The sequence below is a fragment of the Prunus persica genome, chromosome G4, assembly GCF_000346465.2.
Source record: "Prunus persica cultivar Lovell chromosome G4, Prunus_persica_NCBIv2, whole genome shotgun sequence".
Lineage (NCBI taxonomy): Eukaryota > Viridiplantae > Streptophyta > Magnoliopsida > Rosales > Rosaceae > Prunus > Prunus persica.
This window is the reverse complement of record NC_034012.1, coordinates 21890487-21911368: the sequence shown is the minus strand read 5'-3', so window position 1 is coordinate 21911368 and position 20882 is coordinate 21890487. Positions and strand designations below refer to the sequence as shown.

The following is a 20882-nucleotide window of genomic DNA, read 5'->3' as shown; positions in this document are numbered from 1 at the left end:
TATCATACTTGAAAAATTGTTTTCTATCAAAATCTTACTGAGTATGAAAAATGGACTTTCGAAATACTAATGTTTTCAATGATATTTTTGGCGGTTTACATTCCTTATATCTTAAATAATCAAATACGATTTTATGAGATTTTAGTATAAAGTATACATTGACTTATTGTGGTATCAATATTGGTATAAACTGTATCTTATATTTGTTTGGGGGTGGTGAGAATTCACCCAACCGGGCCACCTTATGAAAATACAAGGGGTCGGATTAAGTTCGAGTGTGGCTAGAGTCTTTATGGCCGGGCCGTGATTGGAAGCTCAAAGGGGGCCGAATTAAAGAAGCATGACGGCCGGGTTGCACTCGAAGGCAACCAAGTTGATGAAGCTATTTGGCCGGATTCAAAGTTCTAGGATCTCGCGAGAAGGTGGGCGGGGAGTGGAAGCTTTCCGGCCGAGTGGAGCTTGGGCTTGCGAGATGCGGTCGAGCGTGGAGTTCCTGGGTCTTGCAGAATGCGGCCGGAGATTTGGAGGGCTGCGGTTGGGTCTTTAAGGTCGACAGTCATGTGTAATAAAAAACATGTATTGAATATTATTGTATACGAGACCATGTAATTATTTTGATACCATTAAATGAAATTTAGTTCAATTTACTTGAAAACTTTGGGATCTTGAGCAAGGTACGGCAGTCACGTATACACAGTCTTGAAACATACAAGACGACAATGTAAGAATGGTTAATTTTGACAATATCCATAGTTGCTTCCACTCCATTATAATGTCATGTAGATTATGAAGTGGCAATAGACATGCAATACAAAAGCAATATGAAAGCAATAAAGTGGCAATTGACAACCAATGTGAAAGCAATAAAAAAAAAAGCAACACAATGGCAATAAACAAGTACCTTATGGATGTCTTTGTACTCTCTTTCCCATATTATATAATGTTCTAATTGTTGAACTATTACAATATTCAGTTGCTACAGATAAGAAATAGTACATAAAAAATAATAATCATATATGAAAATTTCATATCATTATAATAATGACCTCAAAAACAGTATCAAGCACATTACACAAATATTAGAAACATACGGCTCCACAAGAAGAATACATAATGTCTTAGATGTCCTTACTAATTCTTGGGGCCTAATAATAACAAGCATAATCAATGTTGTGTACAGTTTGCTGCAAGTTTGCTTAGCATTTTCATAATAGAAGCTTTGCTTTTGTCTTCAAAAGGCATCTCAAAGAACCCCTTGTCTACACAGTACATTATGCACAAAATGGTCTCCAATGCTAGTGTATGACTTGCACATCAGTGCCTACACAAACTAGCTAAAACACATTGTGTAACTGTTAACCTCAAATTTGTTCTTGACAAGGAAACGAGTTGGGTGAGCTTTTCTTTTCCTTGTGCAATTTGAAAAGAAAAAGAGAAAGAAACATAAATTGTCAAGATAAAACTGCAACAAATTATAATTTGGTCAAGTACTCACCGTCGGGAAACAATATGCTTTCAATGAATAAATAATATATTAATTTCAACCAACACTACTACACAACTTATCTCAAAATATGATTGAGATTTGACAAACATACAGGTAGAAGATCCAATCCATTAAAACACACACATGCAAAAAAGCGAACCTAAATTATAACGCCAACTCAAGCTACAAAAACCCAACTTGTTGAGCACCAGTCAACAAGTTTTATAGGCAAATTGAATTCAAGTAGAAATTACTTCAGCAGTAATGCCTTCATTTTTTCAACCAAAGATGCCAGCTTACTTTCAATATCAAAAAGCACATTTAATTAGTCCCAAGATGTGAGACATAGATACCTAGTCTTTTAGATTCCAAAAACAGAGTTCTTTTTCTCCAAACAAAAATATCTTAAAACAAAGGAAAGAAGAAAATGGAGTAACAATTTCACAGCAATCTTTTAAAGAAACAATTAGATTGACAATGATTATGGTTCCAAAACAATACCAGGCATTAAATTAACACATAAATGTTGAGAAAAATCCGAAGAGCAGAGAGAGAGAGAGATCGTAAATAATATTTCAGCCAAGAATAATCTCAACTCCTACACAAATCACAAGCAGATAAAGAAAAATGATATCAACATATATTCCTATTAAATTACTGTAACATATCAATAAAACACCAAAAAAAATCAATATAACAGCAATACCATAGCAATACAAAAGCAATATCACTACAATACAACTGCAATAAAATCACAATACAATTGCAATAGCAAATCGACAATGCTACCTCACTATGATATAATCATAACAAGTTCATAGAAAATCCCAATACCAAATGCAAGAATCAATCGACAAAGAACAAACACATTTGTTGTTTTAGACAAACAAAATCAATCCCAATACTTCACTTTCTACACAAAATACAGGCGAAATCAATCACAATTCCAATTTCAGTAATCAAATTCAATTTAACATCAAAACTTACATATTCCCAACAATTCATTTTCTGGAGAAGCTGTTCTTGAAGAGGGGATGTAAACCTTGACTTCAAAACCCTCCAAAATTGGACCAAAATGCTCAAACAATGGCCACCTAATGCCAAGACATGCTGTCATATTCAGAAAAGATGGTTTTGTTTGGGTTTGTTTAGGTTGCAGAAGGGATTCGAAAAAAGATGAACTTGGGGTTTAGATTTGGGTAGAGAAGAAAACAGAGAGGAAGAGGAAGAACTGGGTTTTGAGGGCAAAGCTGTGGGTTTTGTAGGTTGTTCTTGAACTATGAGATAGAGTTGAGAGAGAGAAACCAAAAATTGACCAAAAGTGTTATCTGGGCGATAAGTGGGTTCAGGGTAATAAGTATATATTTGTAGGTGATATTTATCAAATTTATGGGGAAATGTGGTATTTCCAGTTAAAATTAAAAAAATGGTGGCATTAAGCACTATTTCCCTAGAAATTAACGGAATGAAATTGAGGAGATACTAATCTATAGAGCGAAAAGTATGCGCAGCAAAAAGACAGTTTTATTGTCGTATTTTAAGTTGTGAAATGTTTTAAGGTGTTAGATCTAATTTCATATAATCATGTGGTTAAGATAAATTTGATTCTTACATGATCTCATTTTTAGGTCCTTAGGTGAGCGACACTATAATATTGTATCACGTGGGTATTCGTCATTCATAGCTAATAACATGGCTAAACCTCTTATTTTGCACAGGCAAAACCCGATCCCACACAAACTGGCAACAATCACTTTTCCAACTCCAAACACTGAATTGGAGTAAAATCCATGTGAGTGGACCAAAAGCTGCAACAAAATCATGGTATCTATGGTGGATTGCAGTACTTGATACAAAAACACAACGAAAACCAAAGAAAAAAGCTAGATTGACAACGCCACACCGCAACCATCCCAACGACAACAAGACACATCCAAGAACAAAAAAAGTCACCAAGGACCTACAACAGAAAATATACAAACAAACAGACACAGATAGATCTGAACAAAAGGACCCAAAATCCAAACAAATCTAGGGAGAAAAAGAGAAAAGAGAAAAACTAAGAAAGGAGAGAGATAGAAGATGGGAAAGCCGCTCAACCCGAAGGGGGCGGCTGCACTGCAAACTCACTTTTAAAAAAAATGTTATTTGAATATTGAATTTTCGTCAATTTCTTTCCTTTTTCTTGAGTTATGGTGAGCCTCATGCTGTTCATAAACGTGTCATCATTTGGTTGATGTCCTTTAATTTTTTTATTATTCTGGTCCGTTCATTGTCTCTCTCTTTCTTGGCGCTTCTTATTCCATTCGCTCTCCCGAATATAAGAGACTTGAATGCCGACCTGACCACTTACCAAATGAAGAATTGACGCGGCAACTTGCAAAACTCAAAGCTTCTAGAGTGATAAATTAAAACCACAACAAACAGTACCTAATGGCCAAATTCCTTGTTTGTCCAATGCGGCTATTGTCAACAACTTTTTCAGCTGCCTATCATCTGGAGAAATTCCCTTTTCTCGTCTGTTGACCATTTCATTGGCTTTTTTAACATTTGGCTATGAAGAAAACATAATTAGTCTCTTTGTAATAGAACTTTCCAAGTTTAATGACTTTTTCTTTTCTAATATTATATTAAAAATGATCTTGACATTGTGTAAGTGGTGTTACTGTACAAAACCCTTTATTTTAAAGAATTTTTTTTACGTGTATTATATAGATATTTACATAAAAATGACTCGTAAATTTATTGCACTTTAAATTTCAATATAGGCCTCGTGTGGTCCAAAACAAGCATTGAACATATGACCAACTATGCAAGAACCATACCACTAGACTGGACATATTTTCTTAAAAAACCTTTGTGTTCATTATATATAGGGTTCAATGGCCTTCCGAATCTCAAGGCCTAAGAAAAATTATACATGATTAATCAAATGAATTTACTTCACATTTATTGGATATTAGGACTGATATGCATATGTGTTTCACGTCAATAAACTAATAAAATTTTCAGACTTGAACAATATGGATATACTTGATGTGTGGGGTTAAAAGAAGCGTCAAACTGGCAATGTCGGACCGGCTCGATCAATTTAAAATAAGCTCATTTGATAAACAAGCTGTACCGTCCCCCTTTTACTTATGAAAAACATCAAATCTGGCCCGAGCCCGCTGCTTTGGCCCATATGGGGCTGGGCTAGGCTCATGACGTGCCACTAAACGAGTCGATATGGGCTCATGCCACACTTGACTTATGTATTGCATTTTTTTTTTTCAACAACTTCATTTCAATCTTTTTTACAATTATGTACTAACAAGATTTATTATTTGTTGAAAAATGATGTCAATAACTTTATTTGAAGTACATTTAAATAAAAAATGGCTAGATTATTGTTTGGTTTCAAAAATTGAAACTTGAAACTTGGAAAATAAAATTATTATTTTATTTAGAAAGAAAATATTAAATTTAATAGAGAAAACAAATAGAGAAAACAAATTAACGATCTTTGCTTGGCTGTTGATAACGAAGAGATTGCAGGTTCGAAGTCGACACCATAGGTTCCAACCACAAATAAACCCGGAGTGCCCATTGTGTTAAAACTGCCCTAAAACTATCGATCACTTGTTTCACACTGTTTCACAGATGCCCCTTTGTCGTGAATGTATGGAACTGTATGGAAAACAATCATCATAGAAGGAGATTCAAGTTAATCATTGTGGCCCTGTTTGGTGGGCTAGACTAGATAGGATTTTTTCATTTAAAATGGACATGGGTCTTGGCCATGGTTTGGTGGGGCTTAAAATGCATCATGGACTGGATGTAGTTATTGGACACTAGTCCATAATAACACCGGCTCCAAAACCCATCGCTGGACATGGGTTTCAAAGCCAACCACACCTCCACATTCTTTGATTCGCGAGAACTTGCTCTGGGTTTTTTTGCTGCCTTCTATTCTTATCTCTCTTCTCCTCTCTCTCCCTTCCCCTTTGCCATATCTTCGCATCTTCCAGTCAGTTTGGCAAAGCTTGAGATCTGATTTAAAGGAGGCCTTGTTCTTAAGATCTTATGAGGGAGCCTTGCGATTCTTGCTTGTTTGGGCTCTTGGGTGTTTGGTTGAGGAGATGGTGAGTGGAAAAGATTTTCTGGGGAAGTGTTTTGCGAAGGACCCGAGAAAGCATGGTTGAGATGCTTCTCAGCCACCCCTTTGTTTTTTATTATGACACCGTTTTGGTGGAAGACAAGGAAGAGCTCTTTTGGTGGATCACCATCTCCAAGAGGCAATTTTAATTTCCTAGATTGGGATTCAATGGCAAGTTATGAAATTTTACCAGGATTTGGGGATTTTTTTTGGAAAGAATGATTTGAATTAAGGGTCTGATTGATCATCGAGACAAAGTTCTGTTCCAGCGGGAAATCGGTTGTGGCAACTGGCCACGGAAGAGACACCCAATTGATCTTTCTCTGGAGTTTGGGTCATAGTCCTATGATTCAAAGATTTTTTAGAATTGTATTCATAATTATAATTTTTATAAATTTATTTGTATTTTTTAAAATTTTGCTATTTTTGCTCCAGTCCTACAATCTCAACTTAGTGTTTATTGCACCAAAAAACTGCTTAAAATCTAGTCATATCCCAACCAGTCCAATCCAGTCTAGCCTACCAAACGGGGCCTGATTGTGTTAAAAAGCATGCTATAGTCCCATGGTGTGGCTCTCTTCTAATCCAAGACATTTGGCGCCTGAATTCACTTTGTGAGTCTCTGCAATTTCATCACATCTTTAAGGAAGCTAACTTCACGGCAGACTCGCTTCCGGGCATGGATCACAAGCTTTCTACTTCTAGGTTGTGGAAGCCTGGGTTGCCGTTGCCTTCTTCAAATGCTTTATTTTTCAACTTCTTTGGATTTGCGTGTCCAAGAGGTTTTGCTTTGTAATTTTATATTTTGTATTAAAAAAAATTATAATAAAATTATATATTATTTTACTATAAAATAATTATAATTTAATAAATAAACTTTAAACATACCAAAAATATGGAATATGTCATATGTAATCAGATCGTACTCGTGTCATGCTCAGACCAACCCGGTCCATTCGTTTCAAGGGAAGAAAAAAAAATATAAATAATTAAAGTTGATAATTACGTAAACCTCCAAACCTTTTTGCGACGGTTTGTCAGTATGCAGAAAATGGTACCATACAAGGATTTCTCCTTCGTAGAAGGCCACGCAATAAACAATTCTAAAATAATGTGACCAACTTCCAGCTGAAAACTACCTACCACCCCTTCCCCCCCACCTCTCTCTCTCTGCCCTTCTCCTTCACACACACACACAGAGATGAGATGACAGAGATGTATTCAATTTCATGTATGCCTCTCGAATAACAAGAAGGAAAATTGAGAACCAAAATAAAAACGTTAAATACAAAAAAGAAAAAAAAGAAAAAAGAAAAAACAGAGGACAGGCGTGATCTTAAAGAAAAATTGAATTTTAGAATTTAACGTCGTCCACCAACCTATCTAATTCATCTAACAAGCCTTCTGCCTTAAACAACTTCGTCACGTTTCGTCACCTTCTCTTCTTCTCATACTTTCCATCTAACCACCAATAGAATTTGCCTCTCTTGCTGCAAACTATAGCGCCTAGATTATTCCCAAATCCTAGGGTTTCTGTTCCCATTCTCAGAAACCCTAATTCTCGCTTTCCTCTCTCAACGAATTCAGGTCTGTTTGCCTTTCCTTCCCACAAGTTTGAATATCTATCTGAATATAATTTCCTGCCAACCAAACAGAGGGTCTTTGTTTTAATTTCATTTACTGTTTCGACATATAAGTTTTGACAGTGATTAATGATGCTTAATTTTGGTTACTTCTTTTGGTTTTGGACTTTTAATGCTTTGGTTTCTGCTTTGCATACAAGTTGTAGCTGAAATTAAGCTTTTGTTTTTGTGTTTGTTGGCTGATGATTATTTGGTTGCCGAGGAAAGGTAGGAAAATATCGATAGGTAGTTTGGGTGGAGTCAGTGTAATTCAGTTGGTACACTATGGTTGTTTGCATTGCATTTACCAACTGAACAATGGCCATAAGGTTGCTCTTCTTACTATCTGATTTCATTTGCCTTGGCCCGTTGTTCATTGACTGAAGAGTATAAATTAATGAATTATAATGCTATAGAGTATCTGAAGTTTCGACGATTGATGAGTTACAGAAAATGAGAGGAAGAAATTACAAGAGTGATCTGCAGTAAGGCCTTGTTAATAGCCAAGAAAAAACATGACTATATGATGAGTTTTTCTGAATTAGGATGTTTCTAGGAAGTGCCATAATATGAAAGGATACAGTGAAAGGCAGAACTATGAAATTTGAGATAAACTTGGTTGATCTCGAATTGCAATTTACCGTTTGACAGATCTAAGTCATAAGTTTTCTTGTCCTTGTTGAGACGTAACATGACTTGTGATTGGTAACTTAAATTAATCCTCATTTGAGCTAATTATGTGAGAATAGAGGTACCATGTTAAATTGTATGATTTAACAAACCTAAACTGAAATGAATGGCCATTGATCATTTTCATGTTTTTTGCTGTTTTATTCACTTACCAGACATGATATTCTAGTTCTTCGAAGATATGGTGGATCATTGAATTTTTGTTGTTTTCTTCAAATATTTAACATTTATTTTGACAGCCATTTGCCATCTGTTAGGATGATGAATTTATTCATGGGTGTATTGTTGGTCTCATGCTAGAAAAGTATGTTTGTAGGCAGCAGAGCATTTACTTCTGTTTTTGGTAATTTCAGTTGGGCCTTTTCCATCTACTTCCACGATGTCGAGCTTGGAGGAGCCACTTGGTTTTGACAAGTTGCCTAGCATGAGTACTATTGATCGGGTTCAAAGATTCTCATCTAGTGCTTGCAGGTCTAGAGCAGATGATGCGGCCATGGGGAACTGTTGGATTGAAGGAAGAAGTTGTAGCACATCCAATAGCTGCAAGTAAGTAGTTTGTGATCTATTTTGTTTGGGAAACACTCAAAATGTACGTTATCCATTCATTTGCTTTCGTGTGCACAAAACAATCAAATTCTGTCATAGCATTCAAATTCTGGACCAGATTTCCTTTTTTGTTGTCAGTTTCCTAATTTATTTGGTTTGGTTTGTTTTCTTATTCCTGTTTGGATTAGGATTTATTTTTTTTATCCTACATCAGTATGCCTATGCAGGCATGTGTGTAAGCATGTGCTCGGGTAAGACCACATAGTTGGAAATTGTCTGAAGGATAATGACAAGATCCTGGTTTTTTCCCTTACCATTTAGTTGAAGATCGAATTGATTTATTCATCTTCTTCTCAGTTCCTAATTGTCTCTTGCTTTCACAGAATGAAGTGCAGAACATATTCTTACATAGTTTAGCTACTCTAAACTATAATAATGTTTAATTGATAATGTAACCATAAAAACTTACGTTAATTTTCAGCGAAGATTATGAAGAATATACAAGAGAGGCCTTTCCATGGAAAAGACATACAAGAGACATTTCCCGTGGTGACTCCTTCAATCAAAGGACCTTGAGCTTAGGCAGGAATCACAGGGTATTTGGAAATATTTGTGATTCATGGTATTTGTCAGATCAATATGAGTCCAAGTGCAATGACAAAGATATAACAAATAAGGTGCTTCAATAACTTAAATAGGATGACGATATCTTTGCCTTCTGTTTTAACTTATTGCATGAGGATGTCGTGATATCTGTTGTTTAACAGATAAAGTTTCCCTTTTCTCTTCTTGTAAATTATATATACATTTTGACACTTGGGTTGCATATTATTTGTCTTTTGTTTGAATGAAACAGATTTTGAAAGGTATACCAAAGTTTGTAAAGATAGTAGAAGTTGGTCCAAGGGATGGACTTCAAAATGAAAAGAATATTGTATCTGCATCTGTAAAGATTGAATTGATTCATAGACTGGTATCTTGTGGGTTGTCTGTTGTTGAGGCTACAAGTTTTGTATCACCCAAATGGGTTCCTCAGGTAATTTACCTTTACTAGTTATTTAATTGAATTGGTAACTTCAAATTTCTCTTGGAAAGTGTAATTTTTATGGGAATAGTTAACTGATAAGTATCTTCTTAGTTAAGTTTTGAGGGTTCTCAGTTTAACCTGTAAATCCCATGAAGCTTAATTAGATGCGTTTCTATGAGTCAGCTTTTGGCAACGTAAGCATTAATTTATGATATAATAATGAGAGACGTCAAATATCATATATTCTTTTAAGAATATTTGATTTGAAATACAGATCTCCTCTGAGGTTCAGTGAATTCAAGAAACTTTCCTATTTTGATAAAGTATACAAACATCCCCTAGTTCTAATTTTTAAGAGATCTTTGACAAAGTTTTCATTGTTACCCTATTCTGGAAATTGTAGTCAATTGCATTTTAAAAACTCATCATAAAAAAGAAATTTTGTACCTTTAGTATCAAAACTATTATCAAGACATCACACGCCATGTAATATCTGCAAGAAATGATATTTGTAGTCCCACTTTAAAGTCACTAAAGTTATAAACATTAACTTCTCTTCCTGCTAAAAAGTTCATCCTGTGATCAATATTGCTAATATCTTGTTAGGAAATAATGGTACATAGGTAAAGCAGATCTCAATTAAACAGCTTCACTTTGAAGACAATATATGTATAGCGTTTGCTTGCTTTGACTATGATCCTCATCAATAGATATGTGGATTTCTCTTTGGGAACGCTGTTTGAGTATAACTTGTCTCACTTCTGTTCCATTTTCCTTTCTATATATAGCTAGCAGATGCAAAGGATGTAATGGAAGTAGTTCACAATTTGGAGGGTGCTAGATTGCCTGTGCTGACACCCAATTTAAAAGTAAGTGATCTCTAGTAGTACTACCAGACTTTCGTCATGTGATTTCTCTGACATATCTGATCAACTTTTATAGGGCTTTGAAGCAGCTATTGCAGCTGGTGCTAAGGACATAGCAGTCTTTGCATCAGCTTCTGAATCATTTTCAAAGTCGAACATCAATTGTAGCATTGAAGAAAGTCTTGTTCGTTATCGTGCTGTTACTCGTGCGGCAAAAGAGCTTTCAATTCCTGTTCGAGGGTATGCTCTCTCTCTCTCTCTCTGTGTCTGTGATAAGAAACAGAAACTTTATTAAGTAACCGAAACATGAGAGCTAGCTTGGCCTTCCAAATCAACAGATGGGTTAAAAAAATGAAACAGATGGTTTGGCAATATTAATGTAGGATTTACGTGAAAAACTTTCTCAGCTGCCTCTCTCTCTTCTTTTGCTATTTTTCTTTGCCTTGTGGGCTATTTCTGTATAATATTATATTAGTTCCAGCTACCCTATGCAAGCATTGTCCTACATGATCTCTGTATTCCCTCTGCCAGGGCATGTTTCCTTTACAATGCAATTTTAAAAAGGAAATGATAGGCCACAAACATCTGCTATCGTTTGTTTCTTGGCACATGTTCTGATGCATTGTGGCTGAACACTTTGAGGATCACAAATGAAAGCTCAAGCTTGCCGTTGCACTAGCTGATTCATATTTTCATCCTTACGTCTCTCTTTGGTTTCCAACCCCTCATGCTATCTTGTTACTTACAGAAAATATATTTAGCAAAAAAATACAAATATGGGAGATAATAGTGCGGGGCATGATATGACAAGGCCATGGAACACTCTCAAGGACTTGATTTTAGTAGGGTTCTTTTTTTCTCTTTTCATTATGTTAGGAGTCAAGTTCTCATGTAAGAGGTTCAACATAACATGAAGGAGAAGGATCAGATGTTTAGATCTTATTGCCAAGGCACATGCCTTCCCAAATAGGATTAGGCAATTTGAGATCTTGATGCTTTCTGCACCCAATACTTCCTTGAGGTTCAACTCAAAGTGGCAGAACTAAACTTTCACTGGAATTTGGGTTATGAACTCTCTATGAGTTAGACAAAAGTACCGTTCAACCTCTTGCTTCTATGTTTGTATGTATCATTATCCTTTTGGTGGTGATCTTACCTTAATACTTCTTTGAAGACATAAAGGAAGGAACATTTATTTTATTTTATGTGCGCTGGTTCTTTTACGAATTAACTTGTTGTTTTTAACGTTGATAGGTATGTCTCATGTGCCATTGGATGTCCAGTGGAGGGAGCAATTCCTCCATCAAGAGTGGCATATGTAGCAAAAGAACTTTACAACATGGGCTGCTTTGAAATTTCTCTTGGTGACACAATTGGGGTTGGTACACCTGGTAACATTTTGAACTTTGTACTTTGATTAACAAATTACTTTTGTCCTACAAAACATATTACTTTCCTGTTTCTATTAGGTTTAAGTCTTTATAAATACTTCCCATCTAAATCAATAGGAGTTAGTTGATGAATCAAGTTTTCCTGTGTTTGGGTCTTTATGGTTACTTCTGTTAGGAATAGGTTTACTTCCCTATTCCTATTAGATGTAGGTCTTTATAAATACTTCCCATGTAATTCAATGGGAGTTAGTTGATGAATCAAAGTTTTCTTGTTTGCCTTCCTGCTATGGGAATTCTGGTGTGAAGTCCCTGGAGTGAATCCCTATCCTACATTAGGAAAGCTGATAAAAAAAATTATAGGATGAGGACAGAAATACGTGTTGACTTCAAATAAAGGTCATTACTCTCCAAGGCCTCTAGAGATGGGTGTTCATTTATGGAGTGACATTTTTCCTTTCAACCAAAATATGAAGTTTCATATGCCCAGATAATCATTGTTAGTATATATATATATTTTTTTTCTGTCATACCCCAAATGGCCTTGTACTTATTATATGTTTTTTCCTTCCTTCGACACAGGGACGGTTGTCCCCATGCTTGAAGCTGTGATTGCTGTTGTTCCTGTTGAGAAGCTTGCTGTTCACTTCCATGACACCTATGGGCAATCTCTTTCAAACATTCTTGTATCTCTTCAAGTAAGCCATCTTTAACATGTCAAAATTGGTTCAAGTCGCATTTTTATTTTATCTTTTCGTAAGAAACAGAACAATGTTTTGAATATAATTAGTAGGCACAAGTAGACCACAATGAATAATTTGTCTACTGAAGACACTTTCACCCAATTAAGCAGCCTAGCTACCAGTCCACATCAACCGTTTTCAAAATTAATTTTGTTTCTTTCCAACACCACCCAAAGGACAACTAATAGCATACACTACAATTCCACAAAACTTTTCCCTTTCTTTCCCCTTGTGTGCAATGCTTTCTCAATGACAAGAGGAATGCATGAAATGCACCCACAAAAAATTAGCTTCCCCACATCTCGTGGCAAAGCTGTAAAGAAATTGATTAATGGAGAAAAAAAATTTATTGGTATCCTAAACCTCTCTTTGTGCATCATTACACCAGTGGAGATTAGACAAACATTAGACACCCTCTGAATAATCACTAATATTACCCTAACATGAGCAATGATCAAGCTAAAATTTGTTGTACATTAAGTTTAAAGAACACCTCATACAATTAATGTTGTACGCATTTATTTGCATGCAAAAGTAATACCAAATACTCCTAAAATTTACCTGAAAAATACAAGTCAGTGATCATGTTTCTTTTTTGTTTGTAATTCTTTAGAACATTAGTTGCAATCTTACTCCTGTTTTACCTTACTTTTCCCTCCATTGGGACTTGTTTCCTTGTTTAGTTTTAAGGAATAGATTAGGTGTTTTGAAGTAATTGTGATATTTCATAACAAGAAAGCAAAAAATGAAAAGGGTTTTCACCAAGGACTTTCCAAGGCCTATTGTGTTTTTTTTTTTCCTTCATTTTTCAATCAGGAACAAGGTAGATGTGTTACAATAAACGTGTAAACCCTAATATTTTCTTTTGAACAGATGGGGATTAGCATAGTGGATTCCTCTATTGCGGGTTTAGGTGGGTGTCCGTATGCTAAGGGAGCTTCAGGTAACGTTGCCACTGAAGATGTTGTATACATGCTTAACGGACTTGGTGTCAAAACCAATGTGGATTTGGCGAAACTCTTGATGGCTGGGGACTTCATCAGCAAGCATTTGGGCCGCCCCTCTGGTTCAAAGACTGCCGTAGCTTTGAGCCGAGTTACAGCCGATGCCTCTAAGATATAAGATAGCTATTTCAGGAGTTATTCAAGAGGAAAGAAGGGTGCTTCGTTCTTACATGGAATGCCCATGATCTTCACGCTGCCACACATTAGGAATAAACACTTTTAAGTCTTGGATACAATAATTATTTTTTCAAAGGCACATCATATTGTGTTCAATATGAAGTTTCCATCTTTGGTTGTATAAAGTTTAAAAACGTGCGGAGGATTTCTTCTGTTAGAAAATAATAGAAACAAAATCTTCCTTGTAATCTTTTTTCTGCTTAAAAAATGATATATATATATATATATATATAGTCCCTTTTTATTGAGGGATTTCTCAAATAAAATGAGGGGGACCCTACAATTTTTTTTTTCAACAATCCCAACCATCTATTTTTTAATTTTACATTCATAGATCATCCTTGCAAAAAATTAGATAAATTGGAAACTGTTCTGACATATACTTGTGTCCTACAAAATCAATGAACACGGTGCTTCAAGAAAGTACTAAAATTTTAATAATTCAAGAGTGGTCAATGATAACGGATTCAAGTGATTTTTTGTAGAGATGATCTTTGAATGAAAATCTAGAAAAATAGACAGTTTGGATTAGTGAAATACAATATGGAGTGGGCCCTACAAGGGTGCGGCCCACCATACATTGTTTTATTAATCCAAACCGTCTACTTTTAGATAATCATTCAAAGATCATCTCTACAAAAAAATCACTTGAATTCGATATCATTTGACCACTCAATTGAGTTATTGAAATATTTGTACTTTCTTGAAACACTGTGTTCATCGATTTTGTAGGATACAATTAGATGTCGAAAACGTTTTCGATTTGTCTAATTTTTTGCAACGATGATCTATGAATGTAGACTTAAAAAATAAATGTTTTGGATTGTTGAAAAAAAAATTCGTAGGAGACCCTAAAGCGTGTCCCTCAATAGAAAGGACTGTATATATATATATATATACGAGTTCGTAGACAGGCGGCACGCTCAATTCCAAGTTGTGACGAGTTCGTAAAGGTCAGAAAATTGAAAGGATGTATGGGTAATTTCAAAATTTGTCAAAAACCCTAAATACCTGGATCTCTCTCTCTCTCTCTCTCTCTCTCTCTCTCTCTCTCGACAGTTTCTCTCTCCTCTCTCTCTCTCCCCTCTTTGCAACACCGGTCGTTCGGACGGCTATTTTGTTGCCGTCAGACCATCAAATCGCACGAGACCACCTTCAAAATCTTCCTCTCTCTCTCTCTCTCAACCCACCCCATTTCTCCGATCGTAAACCCGGCATTTGGCGATGGCGTCGACTGGAAAACTCGGTAGAAACTGCCACCATTGCCAGTGACGTTGACAGCCACCTCGAGCCACCACCACTTGGAACAAGTAGCTCTCTCCTCCTTCTTGCTTTCCCCTAGGTTGCGCGACACCATTGGTGGTTGTCGCCTTCTTTTCGAGGCCGGGAAGTTCCAGCCAAAATCTTACGGTTCCGGCTTCAATTCGGCTAGCTCCGGCCACTTTTAGGATGTGGTCCAAAAACTAAAAATGCTACCCTTGGTAGTCTGAACGTGTTGGTATAAGTATTGTAGGGTGTTTTGAGAAATTTCCGTCGCCGGAAATTTTTCAAAACACCTACGCTCTGCCGGTGGCGGGCGGCGACGCATGGGCCACTATGTGGCGGCCCACTACATTCTAAAATGTTCCCCTTATCATTCTAAGCACGACAGTATGCTCATATTTGGAATTGGTTACCGTATGACAGTCAAACGGATATTGCACCGATTATGCAATATCCGGGTTCAATAGGTTCGAACAGTTCGATCTATCCCAATTTCAAATATGTTGTTCTCTGTACCTCTAGGATCGTGTAAGAACTCACGGCTAGAGAATCAGAGTCCTGGATACTCTGAATCAATGATTTTTGGTTTAGGCAAAACGATTGCCATCCGATCGTGTGATTGGCTTAGTTCTGACCGCTCGATCGGGACCAAACTTCCGGGGCGTGTTTAGTAAACCTTGTTGAACTTGTAGGGACTTTTGGATCAAAAATCGATGGTTGTGGGATTCGCGGGCCTCGTTGACCAATACGGAAAGTTTAAATGCTCGGTTGACCATGAGTCTTCCGGGACTGTCTCGTCCTTCGAGAAGTACTAGAATAACTTTATAAACCCCCTTACACTTTGAGACCCGGGAACTTGAGTGTTGAGTTAAAATTCGTTGTTGGGTACGCTTATTATTTAGATCTGCTTATGCTCCTGAGTGAGGTACCCACACATCGCGTACTCCAGAGGGAGAGCCCTCTCAGGGTGAGCTGTGTGTCTATTTTAATGATCATTATTTTCAAGGATGGAATGTTATGCGTATATAAAATGTCATGTGTATATTTGATTATGTTGACTATTGGGATTATGAACTCTTATTGTAGTTTTAATTGTGGATTATGGTATTTTGTGGTTATTAGATGTTATATTGATATTTGAAGTTTATGAAATATTTAGAGTTGTGGAATATATGATTATGGGATACTTGATTGAATGGTTGTGAAAGCAAGTCTTGGGACTCGGCTATGATTATTAGGCAGTGAATGGAACAATTGTTTTAAATGTGCATTGCTTTCGGAATATTGGAATGTATGTATATATGTGTGTGTTTATTTGTGATATAAATTGGGTTATGGGGATGGTATGAATTGATGCATGATTTGATGTTGAATGACGATATTTTCTATGCGAGCTTGGAATTTGAATTTGATGGTGGAAACCTGAATGGTTTGGAAATTAGTATTCGGTTAATGGAGTTATGAAAATGTGCTATCAGATTGGTTTCGGCTTTTACACTGTGACTTGAGAATTATAGAGAATACATAGTTATTATTAGTATGGTTATTATTAAAGTACATGGATTGGGTGATATGGGGTTCGATTATGAAAGTATTTTATGGAAATTGCATGTGTAAGCAAGTTTTGATTATTATTTGAATGATATTTTGGGTCTTTATGGAATTTATGCTTTTGAGTGTGTGCCTTGTCGAATTTGGAGTTGTAGATGAATCTAAATTTAATCGTTGGTATTACTTTAAATAATCGTATATTTCAAAAGCTAGAACGTTTTAGAAATTGTTTGGTGATGAGGCCGGAGGCCTGTTTGTTTGTTGTGTGTAATGTACTTTGTGCATGCTAAAGTTTAGAAAGGATTAAACTGCATTTTTGACAGGCCAAAAAATTTGGTAAAGTTCGTATTTCAGGGGAGACTCTGCTGAAATTTCGGCAGAAAGTCTCATCCCTCTTTTCCTTGATTTGGAAAAGAGGTTATAACGTTAGTAAGTGGGCCCGGCATCAAGTTGATGTCGGAAACATTATAGGATTCGTCGCTATTTACTTTTACTTTTACTTTTACTGATGTGGTATATTTGTTAATACGGCTCAATTTATGAATACACCGTCGTGGTCAATTTGAATAACACTCTCTCTTTACGAATAAACCCCTGGATGTAAAGATAAATTGGGGCTTTCTTCACCTTTAAATCTTTGAAGGTACGGATTTGAGTGGGAGGCAATAATTTGGAAGTTGATGTGTGTGTGTGTGTTTCTCTCTCACCTCTCTGAAGGTCCAAAATATTGATGACACACACATCATTTACTTCCAAAATATTGTCTTTCTCATGTTGGTGGTTCGATTGTGATGAGGAACATGGCTCCCACTAGTAAGATTACATATCTCTTGAGTTTGCATTTCTCTCAAGATTTAATTTAGTAAAAAAGCCTAAAATCATAGCTCATATGACGGTTTTCTATATAAACCATCGTGGTTTTACTCCGTACTTGTCATTTTGTTGATCTACCATCGTAGGCTACTAAAATCCAGAAATTAAATCTAAAAAAATAATACAAATTTAAGATGACGTTATTCAGAAAGAACGGTCGTATACAAAAAATAGATGGCGGTACATTTGACTTAACAATGTGGGAATACAATTTTAACGACGCTATAACTAAAGAAACCGTCGTGGTTTGTAGAAACAACCCACCACTATATTCTAAATAACCCCCCTAGTATGTATTTAAAACAACGCTAGGATAGTAGAAACCAACGTGGTTGATTACGATTATACATGACAAAAGTTTCCTTTTACTACCGTGGTATATTAGGTTAATACTTTGCTTAATAAAAAATAGGCGCTGTGGATTTTTTAATATTAAACGATGCAATTTATAGAAGGACCTCCGTGGTTAATAAATATTATTTGTATAAATTGGGTCTCTTCACGTGTTGTTTCACTTTCAATTTTCACTTAGGGTTCCAACTTGAAATAAAGTGGCATTCTTCTGGCCCTTGGCGGCCAAATTTTCAATTTAGACCCTTACATGCCGTCCTCATTTCAGGCCTTAGCTCTCTCTCACCTCTCTAGAGGCAATAATTTGGATGTTAACGATGTATGTGTTTTGGTGTATCTCAAAGACACCAAAACACACACATCGTTAACTTTCAAAAAATTGTCTTTCTCAAAAAATCGTCAGTTCAGTCTGGGTTTGGTTTAAAGGCAAATAGTTTGGATTTTGATGCGTATGTGCCTTTGTGTATCTCAAAGACACAAAGAAACATACGTCATCAACGTCTAAAATATTGTCTTTCTCACATTGGTGGTTAGATTATGATGAGGAACATAGCTCCCACTCGTAAGATTTCATATCTCTTGGGATCTCATTTTAATTTCTTTGTGACGACGGTTTTCTATATAAACCGTCGTGGTTTTTCTCAATTCTTGTCATTTTGTTGATCTACCGTCGTAGGCTACCAAAATGCAAGGAATTTTTTTTATAAAAAGCAATAAAAATTAAGACAACGGTTTATAGATAACGGCAATCGTATAAAATAAATAAATACGAGGGTACTTTTCACTTAATGACGTGATAAAATAATATTATATGACGCTCATTGAACAAACCGACGTGGTTATTACTAACTTATACCGACCTTCGTCATGTACTAACTTAATATGTCTTGATATAGTAAAAATATGATGTGGATATTATTGAATTTAGACATTGTTATCTACTCTTCTGGTGTCGTGGTTCTGTACTACTTTATATGACAATAGTGTTACAGATACCGTCGTAGTACACTCTCACATAATACGTCGATAATTTTATCTTTACCATCATGGTACATGGCTTTAATACGGCACTGTTTTGTAATATAACGAAGTGGATTGCATTAAAATTATACGAGCTGATTAAGAACAATTGGTCTTGTTTATTTAGGAGTTAACATGATGACTGTTTTGGTAAACTGTTGTCTTTATTTTCTACGTCGGTGGCTTCATACCTTCTGTCGTTGTTTCTGGGGTCAGACTTTAAGTCTGAAGAAAACCTGTTTAATAAGACGACGTTTTTTTAGTTGGGTGAGTCGCGTTTTAGAAATACCCAAGCGGATCTAGATTTTTTAGGTGTTTAAGTTACTTATCCATGACCGTTTTTTGTTACCGTCGTCTTTCTAAACACACGACGGTATTTTGTTCTACCATTGTTGTTTTCTGGTCGTCTTTTTCCTTTTTTGTAGTAGTGGTTGGACTTTCCGGTGTATGGTAAAGATCCGGGAACCTTTGGTCTGGTGTGTCGTAGGCCCTTGGTGGGGCAGTCTGCGCATGTAGGACATAGTTCAGCCGCACGAGTATTGAGGATTCTACTATGCGTGTCTGGGAACCCAGTCCACCTGTTGGATGGCTTGTTCCCTAGCCACATAGTCAATTGAGGATTCTTCCATGTGGTCTAGTTAAACAATCCCCGTGTTGGATTGTTTTCCCCCGGTACATGATGTGCACTATGATATGTACCTCCCCGGCACTTGGATATTGGATATGTCGGAAGCCGAGCACCCTTAGTGGGGTGTTTCGTAGGCCCTTGGCAGGGTAGTCTACATGTAGGATTTAGTACAGCCGCAGGAGTATTGAGGATTCTGTTGTACGTGTCTGGGAGGCCAGTCGACCGGTTGGACGGCTCGTTCCCTAGCCACATGGTAATTGAGGATTCTTCCATGTGGTCAGTCAAACAATCCTCCGGTAAGATTGTTTTCCCCTGGTACATGATGATGGTGTGGGGTGTGTGTGTGTGTGTGTGTGTATATATATATTGATATATGTGGGAAAATATGTGGATTCGTTTCCGGGTTGGGGTTTCTTGAGCATGTGCATGGTTAGTGCTCTGCACAGGTGTGATCATTGTTATGATGTTTGGACAGTGTTGTTTTGCAATATATGCCTTGGGTAGGGTATGGTTGTAGGAAACAAATGATTTTGGAGAAGTAATTTGAGTTTCAGAGTAAATGGTTAGTTTTAAAAGAGTTATGCATAGTACATGTGAGTTTTTACAGGGAAATGGTTTTGAGTTATGAATCGTGGGAAGAAAGGAATTTATAAAATGTTTAGTTATATGCCTTGAGGAAATTGAAGTTGAGAATGAATCTAAATTTAATTGTTGGTTTTAGTTGGGCAATATCTGTATATTTTTTGAATTGTGATCCTTTTTAGTCGAAGAACTATGTGTGGCTTGATCCCTCTTTAAGGGGTACGTAGGCAACCAGGGTTAACCTAGGTGCAGTTGCAAATTGATCTGTTTGAGTTTTGTTTGATGTGTTCTAGTACATTGTATTAAAGGATTGTTTATGAGGCCGGAGGCCCATTTTGTAATTTGTGTGTGTTGGCAGTTGGTTGTTATTCTGTTGTCTTTGACAGGTGGAAAATTTGGTAAAGTCCATTTTTTCAGAGGAGACTGCCGAAATTTCGGTAGGAGTCTCGGCCCTCTTTTTTTCCATAGTTTTGGAGAAGGGGACTATTTTCATAAGTGGGCCCGGCATCGATTAGATGTCGGAACAACTATGGGGTCCGTCACGGATTTCGAGGGAGAATCCGGATCGGATCCCGTCATATATATTATTAGAATTTCATTGTTCAAATAAAATTAAGTTTTAAAGTCCCAGAAAATGAGTGTGGGTATAAATATCCTTGTGGATGCACATAATTGTTAGTCTATATGAATGTAGGGTTGAGAAGTAATGCTAGAATGATTTGATTGGATGATATTGAATGGAATAAGAGTTTTTATACTAAACATCTAATTTAAACTTAGATTAATTAGTATAAGGTCAATAAAATCTTATAATAAATCATTTTTGGCCGTAGATGTGAATTAGGTCAGTTGGTCAGGGCAGGGAGTCCATCTCCTAAGTTCAAATACCCCCTCGGCAGATTAATTTAGAATTATTTAAATCATTGT

General features: G+C 36.3%; 1 protein-coding gene and 1 long non-coding RNA gene across 2 annotated transcripts; one reads left to right on the top strand and one right to left on the bottom strand.

The window, feature by feature from the left end:
* LOC109948919 lies at positions 1016–2900 on the bottom strand. The gene is made up of 2 exons (XR_002271365.1): positions 2474–2900; positions 1016–1321 (listed from the first exon to the last, which is right to left on the bottom strand). It is a non-coding gene; the product is annotated as an uncharacterized LOC109948919 (long non-coding RNA).
* LOC18779632 (hydroxymethylglutaryl-CoA lyase, mitochondrial) lies at positions 6575–13875 on the top strand. The gene is made up of 9 exons (XM_007211665.2): positions 6575–7211; positions 8290–8482; positions 8964–9159; positions 9339–9518; positions 10298–10378; positions 10452–10615; positions 11630–11766; positions 12346–12461; positions 13380–13875. The coding sequence occupies exons 2-9, from the start codon at positions 8316–8318 to the stop codon at positions 13626–13628; spliced, it is 1290 nt and encodes a 429-aa protein (XP_007211727.1). The 5' UTR covers positions 6575–7211; positions 8290–8315; the 3' UTR covers positions 13629–13875.

Coding starts and splice junctions, on each gene's coding strand:
- LOC18779632 (XM_007211665.2), top strand. CDS start 8,316: ATGTCGAGCTTGGAGGAGCCACTTGGTTTTGACAAGTTGCCTAGCATG. Junction 9,160..9,338: donor ACAAAGATATAACAAATAAG/GTGCTTCAATAA, acceptor TGAATGAAACAG/ATTTTGAAAGGTATACCAAA. Junction 11,767..12,345: donor AATTGGGGTTGGTACACCTG/GTAACATTTTGA, acceptor CCTTCGACACAG/GGACGGTTGTCCCCATGCTT.